Below are 10,691 nucleotides of genomic sequence, written 5' to 3'. Positions count from 1 at the left end.
GTCATAGAACTTTAGTTTTTTCTCTATTGAAAGCTGTACTTCACATATCATTATCAAATGTTTATCAAAAGATGACAAATACCTTTATTGCATAGATTTATATTCATGCACAAAGGCTGAGCACCATTCATACATAAAAACAGGCAAACACACTTGTTCCTGCTGCTGAACACCATCCAGACATAGGAAAACATACATGTCCTGGGTGCTGAACACCATCTACACACAAACACAACTGTCCTTGGTGCTGAACACCATCTACACACAAACACAACTGTCCTTGGTGCTGAACACCATCCACACACAGCCAAACACACTTGTACTTGGTGCTGAACACCAGCCACATACATGGAATGACAGAAAATACTCTGTAATTTTTGAAACCTTCAGTCACACATTCATCCAAGGCAGAAAGACACCTGATGTTACTAGAAAAACAGCAATTTATTGTACCTTGTCATAGAAAAAAATACTCACCATTCTACACAAAGAAAAAGACAATGCAAAAAAACTACAAATTCGAGATGATGAACACACATGAAATCTTTTCCTCAGCATCTAAGTATCCACTAACAGAAGTGACTTACACAATGAACATCACCTGCATTTTTCATTCAGATACTGAGTATGAATCATTCAAATACTACTTTGTTTTTTAATTAAATACATTTCCGCATTGTAGCCTCCAATGCAGACTCATCCCGGCTGTTTTCTTTTCAAGTTATTGTTTTAATACTATTACATTTTTATTTCAGCAATAAGAAAAAAATGTTATAGTATAAAAACAATAACTTGAAAAAGAAAACAGCTGGGAGGAGTCTGCATCGGAGGCTATCCGTATTGCCTGTTATAAGGTACATGTAGATATGAAAATACTGTAGACAATTTCCTAGAAAGTTCTAGCACCACATGAATAGTAAATGATTATATCGTAGTGTACCATTGAAAGACAGATACTTACTATGACATGGATGGACCAAAGGGTTTAATGTGAAGAAAACAGGTGTGTGAACTGTGAAAAGCAATTCTTTCCCCACTAAACAGTCTTCAAAAATTTCTCCCTCTCTTTTCCATAATTTTTTCTAAACCGTATCAAATTTCTGGTGCTATGTTTTTCTCTGTATTAGCTTCCCTCTCCTAGTCCATTTTTTGATGAGTAAAAACAAATGCAAACAAATGCAAACAAAGACACCTACATTTTGTATTTCCTTAGATGTCGAGCCTTCTTCATTTTCAATAAATAATTTTCTATCTTGTATCCAAGCTACAGTTGTAGTATACCAATGGACACAGTTAAGACATTTCCCCATCTATCTCTTTATATTGTTCCATCAAAGACAGTGGCTGAACATACATGTAGATAGTGGCGAAACAGGTTTGTACAGAAGGCTGCTCAAGCTCTAGCTTGAAAATCAAAGTGGCACTGATGGATACATGAAGTATACATGAAGAGTTTTAATCTAGTGTACATGAAGACATTAAACAACAAACACAGACAGCTAGATTCAGCAATGGCTACACAGCAGGTGTTTTATTTCTGAAGCAAACACAAATTCAGTATGCACAATAGATAGTATCAAAGTCATTTGGGTCTTCTTCAACAGAAAACTCGCTCTACAAAATGTGAAATATTTGCCAACATGTTAACCATTTCATCTGGCTAAAGAAAGCAAAACACCAGAAACATAAAATAACCAACACTTCAATTGAAATAATCCTCTGCTACATAATACATAGTAGTGTGCAGAAGTAATGCTTCAATTACATCACAGTAATGAAGTACATTTGAGCCAGCCAAATGTCTACACAAAGTTGCGACAATTCTATATTTTGAGCAAATTCGTCTACATGTACATAAAACCAACCAAATATTCCTAATTTTGGTTTGCCTGGGCGGGCTTATAATTACTGGCACCTTGCTAACTTGTCTTAGTTAATGTAATATTCCTATAACAAATTGTGACAAAATAGTGATCAAATAAAAATATGGCTTTGAAACCTTATAGTGCATGGAGATACATACATTTGCAACTTGAATGAATCCACAAGTGTCATTACAGTAAGGTGGCCTTAAAGAATTCTACAGCAACTTCCTGCGCAAAAAAAAAGCATAATAGTATGAAGCACCAGTCCTATTTCCACAAAAAATCTACAAGGTTTTAGAAAAAAATAACATAGCAGTGTAACAATAGTGCAACAAGAAGCTTAATTTTTGAGTTTTCTCAAATATACTTGCAAATTCTGGTCTACTTAGTGAAGAGTCACTACATCATTGCATGAAGTATGAGCATTGTAAAATACAATCAGTGGTTATCGAAATGATAAATACAAACCTGCTGTTAATCATTATTAGCATGACCTTACTTCAATATCAAGCACTGATAAAAAAATTATACTTCATATTCATAATTCTCTTTGCCTTTGTGTGACCGGTCATTGGTGGGTCAAACACTAAGTGATCAAAGGTGAATAAATGCTATCCAGGGCACCGCGATGGGAACTACTACTAAACCAGTGCACTTCGCATCTGGAATGTCTACTGCTTTCATTTGCAACATCGAAATCATCTCAGATCAATCTACTTTAATTTCTACACTTTTTGTTCTGTAGAGAAAATCTTCTGGCAAGTTATGCTATGTAGACTTAAGCTTACATCTCAATTTTTTTGTATATCTCAGTACATCTCAGTTTTAATACAAAGCATTTTGTATAGTTTTATCATATTTAACGACAACAATGATTACATACCCAAAGGTACAATGTACTGCAAAATCTGCACTTCAAAGGTGAAAATATATGCTTTTGTAGTAGTGTAGAGTTACAAACAAGGACACATTAAACTTGAAGCAATGCCGCAGAGTCACACTATAACAACCCTTATACCACTCAAGGAAGCTCATCTTCATGAGATCAAGCCAAGCATCCAGTGACTACATTTTGCACTGCCACACCATCACCATGGACTCTTTGTTTTTCCTCTGTTGCATGGCAGTTTCAGCATCATACAGGTAGCAGTGCCCCTCCCCCCCACTCACTACCATCATCGTGATGTTCTTCACAGTGGCTGTTCTTTCCTCTTCGTCCTTCCTCTTCTCTGTGGAGACTGCACCGTGCTCGCTGCTACTGTCGCTCTTGGCATCGTCAGCTCTGGAGAGGTTGGGGTAGCCTGGTGCAGCGGGGGCTGGGGAGGGGGGCGCCAACACGTCTGATGTGCTGTCTTCAGAATACTGTCTCATCATCTCTGGGGTACAGGACCGGTCCTGTTTTGTATAGAAACAAGGAAAACTTCATTAACGAAAACTTAGTTTTTCCCCACAGTGGTATTTACATTTGTACTTCTCAATGTTAATAATCACATGGCTCCATTCAATTTCAAGGCACACGTTTAGAATGAAAGACATACATGCACATCTTAACCTTCTCCCTGCAGCCCAACCCTATACCCAAAACAAATTTGTTGCCAAAAGGCTTCTTTAGAAGGGAGAAGGTTAAGGCTCTAATTTCATCAAGTACCGAAACCTTTTGTTTATAGTTTGAATATAGAAAAACATAGTATTTAATGGCAATAAATCTAGGGCTTTAACACTTTGAAACTGCTTTTGTCATTATTATTGATAAATATGAATTGAGAATGTGCGAAGAAAGACTCAAATTCAAAACTATGAAAAACTCAATAACGGTAGTACATATACAAGCAATATCTTGCCACAACAGCTGCAACTCTCTTAACTTTGCATTAGGTCATAATTAGATGTCATGGGGAATTCTGCTTCTTAACATACATGCATAAACTCAGGTAGAACTAACATTGATAGCAAGGCAGTCACAATGTCAAACCTATATCCAACCTACCTACAAATCACACTGCAAAATAATCATTACCTAATGTGCACAGCACTCAAACATCTAGATGATGATTAATGATAAAGCTCTCAATCATCTAGATGATGATAGATGATAAAGCTCACAACCACGACTACTTCGTCTTGCTTTACCACATGTACAGCACATCTACATGATATTGTACAAAATGTAAGTGCACAACTATGTGCTATACTGGTACTCATCAGAGAACACAACACAAACTGCACATCTTTGTTTCTAAACTGCAGTACTTCCACAAAAACCTAGGTGAGCCAGCAAAACAACCCTACCACTCTGCCTAGCTATGGAGGTCTAAGGCCAACATCTACCAGGCAGAAGATTCTCACAAAGTCTTCTTGTGTTAGGGTACAGCACAGGGTTAGGGACCTGGGAAGGACTCACCCTTCTGTTGGTGACCTGGTTACAGCTTCCCACATTAGACTGATGGTGATACACAGACTGGGACAGAGGGGTGGGTTGTTAGCTAACCGATCATTAGTGCATTACATTACATTGCAAGACTAATTGTCCCAGTCCCCATGGGTTTTTATACAGAAACAAATCCTTCTAAAGCTGGTTCATCAGTCCTTTCCATACTGATGATGAAAAGTTATTGTAATTGTAAATATGTGATTGTAAGTTGTAACAGAATGTACCCAAAGAAATTATTTACAGATATTTCTCAAAAGCAACTGAAGACTGAATACGTCTGAAATATAAGAAGCAACTGATTATCTTGTGTGTATCAGCCTACAGTGAACAGTGAAATGTTGGACAAGCCAACTGAGTGTTAAATCAAAATCCTTCCCACACAAATCGGTGTATTGGGATGATGCCCATCTCCATTTCTACAGCCCTTGGGCCACACAGGCCACTACAGTAGGGGCTTATCCACTGGTAGTGGAGTATCTTCATCAACTCCCTAACTCTTTCTCTTAAATGCTCTCTTTCCGAATGCAAGGTGAACACTCTGGTCCATTACAACAATAAGCCAATTACATATTAAGCAAAGTTCCAGATATCAAATAGCCCAACTCACCATAGTTAGATGTGAGTACAGGGTTTTGACCATGTCCGACTCGTCTGATCCAGAGCTGACGTTGCTGCTGCGTTTCTCCTTGAGAGTACCAGCCACAGCGTCCCTCAGTTCTGCTGCCATGCCACGCTTCTTGCCTATAGGTGGGGTTGGGGGTTCAGATCCCGATGCAGAGGATGCTTTGTGAAAAGAGACAGGTAACAGTTTATTTACAAAATGTAATCAGCTCTTCAATCTACACTTTATGTGTTAAGGCCATACCAATTTCATTTCTTGGTTCATGTTGATATTACAATTTTGCTGTATTAGTCTCAATCTGTGAACCAAGGCACCGTGGACTAGGAACCACAAATTAAGAAATTGAATTCATGCGGCCTAACCTCAAGATACCACATATTCACCAACTAACAATATTAATGTAATGTATACAATTTATCACTAAACCTACATTTTGTATATGTCTCTATTTTGAAAGCAGTAGTAGATGTTTAAAAAAATAATCAAGTATAGACTTTCAACTATGATTCTTACCTTCACTTGGTCTCCGTTCCTTTGTCTTACTCTTGATGGTGTGGGTCTTTGTCTTGATCACGGTGATGAACCGCACTGGTCCATTGTGGGTGTGGTAGGCAACCATCCCCCTCCCAGTGATGAGTGGAACTCCCCCTAGTCTGGGCAGGGGGAGGCTCACCACTACTCCCAAGTTGGTACCCACCCACAAGCAACCTTTGCTGGCCTCCAGTAGTGTTACATGGATCGGTTTGTCGGAGAGCAACTCCTGAACTTTTGGGTCCAGCTCTGTACAATGAAAAACAACAAAGCTTTCCAGTTAATTTAAGAAATTTACTATAATAAGATAACAAAAACTAAATATAGTAAATCTATGGTATATGATATCGGAAGTTTTGAATGAATGAAAATCATTTGACAATTAATCGGCAGCACAATGTAAATAAGGCACCCACAGAGGTAAACATGCCTGTCCTTGGTGCTGAACACCATCCACACACAGGTAAACATGCCTGTCCTTGGGGCTTAACACCACCCCACACACAGAGGTAAACCTACCTGCCCTTGGTGCTGAACACCATCCACACACACAGAGGTAAACATGCCTGTCCTTGGTGCTGAACACCATCCACACACACAGAGGTAAACATGCCTGTCCTTGGTGCTGAACACCATCCACACACACAGAGGTAAACATGCCTGTCTTTAGTGATGAACACCATCCACACACACAGGTAAACATGCCTGTCCTTGGTGCTGAACACTATCCACACACAGGTTAACATGACTGTCCTTGGTGCTGAACACCATCCACACACACAGAGGTAAACATGCCTGTCTTTAGTGATGAACACCATCCACACACACAGGTAAACATGCCTGTCCTTGGTGCTGAACACCATCCACACACAGGTTAACATGCCTGTCCTTGGTACCGAATACCACCGACACACACACACAGAGGTAAACATGCCTGCCCATCAAACTTAGCATAGAGTAATTATTTTCCAACACACTTGAATAAGTATGAAGGCAAACAATGTGATTTCTATGCAGTACACAGAATCATTTACCTGCCCACGCATCTTTTCATGCATACTGTACAAATTTGTTCAGTGATTAATTTTTCCCCACACGACTATGTTCAATGTCAGAATGCATTCAGCAATACTTACCAAGCAATTTGAAATTGTTTGATTACAATCTATTTGGGTTTCTACGCATATCTATAAGAGTCTTTCTCCTTACCATCTAACATCCTGTGTATGGTGGAGGCCACATTGATGTCCTGTAGGTGCTCCAGTGTCTCTGTGTGGTACAGACGGATAGTGGACTTATTCTGTAGAGACACCCACACTCCCACTCCTGACACCACTATGTGCTCCGCTGACACGTCGCTGCTCACCTCAAAACTCGTCTGGAAGTCCAGGAAGAAATTTTCAACAAATTGAATCATCATTCATTTGAACATGTTTATTTAAATCTATGACATATTTTTTGGGTTAAAAAATATCAATTATACACCAAATCACTTCTCGATTATAATCATCTGCATGATGTAAAAAAAAGTACATTTTGGCATTCCAATTCCTGAAGAAAAAAGTGGTAACTCCAAGGAGAAAGCAGGTTTCGAAACTTGTGCCCCTGTGTGCAAGGCTTTGCAGTTCTAGTTCACTGGATGTTCTAAATAATGCAGAATTTTCGTAACAGAGTCATGATCAAGTACATTGGTGTACATGGAAAATGATTCAATCACCTAATTTGTATTGAATACATCATCAATATGAGGAGATTAACAATTAGCAGAGTTTATCAAGAGCTTCCAGCATTAGACTTTTGAATGATATTGTAAAAACACAAAATTATACACAGTGTATATAATGTCTGAAATATCATGTGCAATATAAGACGTAGTGTTGTGACCTGTATTTGCTCAGTCTCTGCGTCGATGATGTGCACTTTGTTACCACAGGCACACCAAATCTTGTTCTCGAAGGGGAAGAGAGAGGTGACGGGTTTGTCATCCAGCTGACAGATCTTCGGTTCTTTCACCTTCCACGTACCGTCTGGGGTGAGATGAGGACTTTTGTTAGCTTTCATTACATCTAAATCATTTGCTTCAAGTTGTGTTTTCTTAGTGCAGCTAATACAGGTTTGGCAACAATCTTAAAATATGCTCATATGTGAGGCAACAAATTTCTGTGAAATTTCCTGGCAGATTCATGACATTTACACCAAATTTTCCACCTCTGACTGAAAGGTTTTACAATCATGTAGTTTGGAAAAAATGCACACTGCAAATTTTTTATTTGTAACACCATGTTCCCAGAGTGCAAGCATACAATGTGAATGCACAAGGTATTAAGGTGCAAAACGAGCAAAAGTCAACTATGCTAATGCCTAATGTTGAATTAAGTTTGTGAAGGGGAAGGCGACATCCATGGATCTTCTTTCTCACCTTCGAGTCTTCTTAAAATGACCACTTTCCCATCATCCAGTGCAGAGAAGACTCTCTTGTTGCAGTACTTGATGGCGAGGATGGGGCGGTTTCCCGGCGCAGTGAACGTCAGGAGGTTCTGTTTCTTTGCCGACTGGGTGGTGCTGTAGATATGCAAGCTATGGGACACACAAGGGGAGGAATGTTACATACAGAAAAGTTGTTTGATTGTCAGATCTGATGCAGTTGGGTGTTATCCTATCTTGTAGCTACCCCACTACAATTTGATCAAATTGCCATTGGTTTACACATGGATCAGTATTCAAGAAATGTCTTGTTATGTAAGTTTGCATATTTTAGGCCTATTGGGTTTAGCTGGTTGGGTGACCTTCACACTAGCTGCTGTCATATTAAACAAAAAAGGAGAAGAAATATTTGTGTAATGAGTTCAATTTGTGCTTGCTAAAAAAGAGCTTTTGCTGATACTTTGCTGACTTCATGTACAAAGTGAAGACTATTATTGTTGTCTGATTTGTTATTGTTATCATTTACTACTATAATTATGTTATGAATTGTTAGATTTATGTTATTTTTTGTTAATTTAGATGGGGGAAGACCTTGTATAAGCCACTATGGCTTTTTTTCTTCCCCCAGCAAGTATATTTTCTTGTTCTATAATGTAATACAAAATGATTTTAATATGTGCGAATAAATCAAATCAAAATCAAATCAAATCAAAGTGCAAGCTACATTTGGGCTATGTTGAAAATTACAGACTACACTATAGATAGGCAACTTGTCTTTAAATTTGTATTTCTCAATAGTGAAATGTTATAGTGATTTTTTTGTCTACCAGTCTTGTGATTCCCCAGCAACTTCTAAAAGTAAGAGGACCTGGTTCATAATTGTCAACCTAAGACTTGCTGCATCTGAATACATTTTTCTACATTCAGTACAATGTACATGAATGTGTAACATTGTTGGGTCAACAGCTATATACATGACTGTAAGACAAATACATGTACAAGACAGGATGATGATGGTTGTGATAATAAAGGTTCACACTTTGAAAACAGTGACAACATGGATCTTGTCAGGTTTATGAATCTGGCAAAACCCTTGCTTTAAGGGCACATCACATCTTACAGTAACAGAGATGTTATGATACAGACTGAAGGGAAGGTTGGATGAGTTAGTTGCACACACAGCACACACAAGGGTATCATTAAACGTTACCTCCTCCGTTTCTTAGTAAGAGGCACTTCCAGAATGCTAGTGAAGGAAAGTGTGAACAAACACGTCAATGTCTGATGACATACAGAAGTTGGTTGGGTGAAAACAAAGTCTGCCAACATTTCTTTCCATTCATGTAAGGATTCACTCTGCAGACTGGAGTTTGCTGCAATTTCCCACTCATTTAGATTTTGAAAGTTATTCTTTAACTTTTCATTCCACTTTTGCAATTGAGTCTTGGGGGCGCCAAGATTTCGGGGAGTGTAAATCCGAGGCTAATTTAGGGAACTGTCAAATTCCATGATGTAAATGTGATAAAAAGGAAGGGCAAGGCATATCGAAAAAGACACATAAATCAAATGAATATGTGTATTACAATTTTTAATAGTTTTGACTAATTCTATGTTTGAATCATGTTTGTATTATCTAGTGTAAAAAGAAAGTTTTAATATGCCATTGATTTTTTTCTCTTGTCAAAAACCTACATAATGGTTTCCATAAATCATTATGAATTCCGAAATCAGCTGTCTGGATATCTTTGTCAGTAATAAAATTGTGTAGTGAGAAATTATCTGTGATGTAAATTAAAAAAAGAAGGGTGCACTATCTTTCTACAAACCACAGCAAGATTTGATGTAAAAGCATTGCAGAAAAAAAGAAAGGAAGAAAGAAAGAGAAAAAGTGGAAATTATGGACTATAGCACTTATTAGTATTACCTTGGTGGAGGTGGGCAGGCCCAAATCACATGCAACCTATAAACATAGAGCCACATATCAACAAAACACCATGCAAAATGAACCAATGAAGATGGCTACAAAACAAGTCAGGAAATCGTGCATGGGGGAAACTGTGTTGATTAAATGTGAAACCCAAAACAACAAAATCCTGACTACTAGTACCATACCCTTCCAGTGCATTAGTAACAAGACACCACAGCAAGAAGGTTAAAGGAGCAAAGAGGAATATTTCCAAGCATATGTGAACCCCTTGGCTTTAGAAGTGTTAGATGAATGGATAGAAATGCTGTAGACTTATGCGGACAGTACTTATCACATACACATGACTACACACGTCAATCTTAACATGTCTGTATTAGTTTAACTGTACATATTATGAAACACATTCCTGACTAAAAATAAAAGGCTTTAGTCTGGACCTTTGCTTTAGACACTAAATCTTGCACACTGGGCTACAGAAACAACACATGTAACAACACATAACCTACCCTAAACGACATATCTACACTCAATGATTTCTAAAACTTTCTAAGTCACATTGTTTTGTTTTATATTTTCTACACTAAATGGGCAATGGTTTTTATAGCAACAAATTATTGTTAAATCAATACAGTCAAGCATTGATTAACATGTGTGAGAGAAAGTACAAACTTTCGAGGTTTGGTCTTTTACCCTGAAACTGTTATTACATTACAGCTCAATGTTATTACACAAGAGGTCTATGACACAAGTCAATATAGGACACAAATGCACATGGAGCAAGTTATCCGTTTATTTTGAAATTCTAAGACTACCTTCAACTAACTGCAACTTTGGGAGATTGTTTAATATGACATTTCAAGAGAACTTGCATGATGTGAATGATGCATGAAA

The 10,691-nt window shown here is 38.0% G+C and overlaps 1 protein-coding gene across 15 annotated transcripts in view; it reads right to left on the bottom strand.

Annotated features, from left to right (window-relative positions):
- Positions 1-425: 425 nt before the first annotated feature.
- LOC136442860 (rho guanine nucleotide exchange factor 10-like) overlaps positions 426-10,691 on the bottom strand; it is a 38,098-nt gene continuing 27,832 nt past the window's right edge. For 12 of the 15 annotated variants that reach the window (XM_066439850.1, XM_066439851.1, XM_066439837.1 and 9 more), the window contains 8 exons: positions 9,798-9,833; positions 9,084-9,119; positions 7,869-8,026; positions 7,334-7,476; positions 6,659-6,827; positions 5,432-5,698; positions 4,904-5,079; positions 426-3,260 (listed from right to left, as the gene is read on the bottom strand). In XM_066439850.1, the coding sequence (XP_066295947.1) occupies positions 2,931-3,260; positions 4,904-5,079; positions 5,432-5,698; positions 6,659-6,827; positions 7,334-7,476; positions 7,869-8,026; positions 9,084-9,119; positions 9,798-9,833 (1,315 nt within the window). In that variant the 3' untranslated portion in view covers positions 426-2,930. The remainder of the gene's footprint in view (positions 3,261-4,903; positions 5,080-5,431; positions 5,699-6,658; positions 6,828-7,333; positions 7,477-7,868; positions 8,027-9,083; positions 9,120-9,797; positions 9,834-10,691) is intronic. The other 3 variants (XM_066439840.1, XM_066439841.1, XM_066439848.1) reach the window with 3 other exon arrangements.

Source organism: Branchiostoma lanceolatum, chromosome 10 (genome assembly GCF_035083965.1).
Source record: "Branchiostoma lanceolatum isolate klBraLanc5 chromosome 10, klBraLanc5.hap2, whole genome shotgun sequence".
NCBI classification, from domain to species: domain Eukaryota; kingdom Metazoa; phylum Chordata; class Leptocardii; order Amphioxiformes; family Branchiostomatidae; genus Branchiostoma; species Branchiostoma lanceolatum.
The sequence above is the reverse complement of the archived record's forward strand: the minus strand, read 5'-3'. Positions and strand labels throughout refer to the sequence as shown.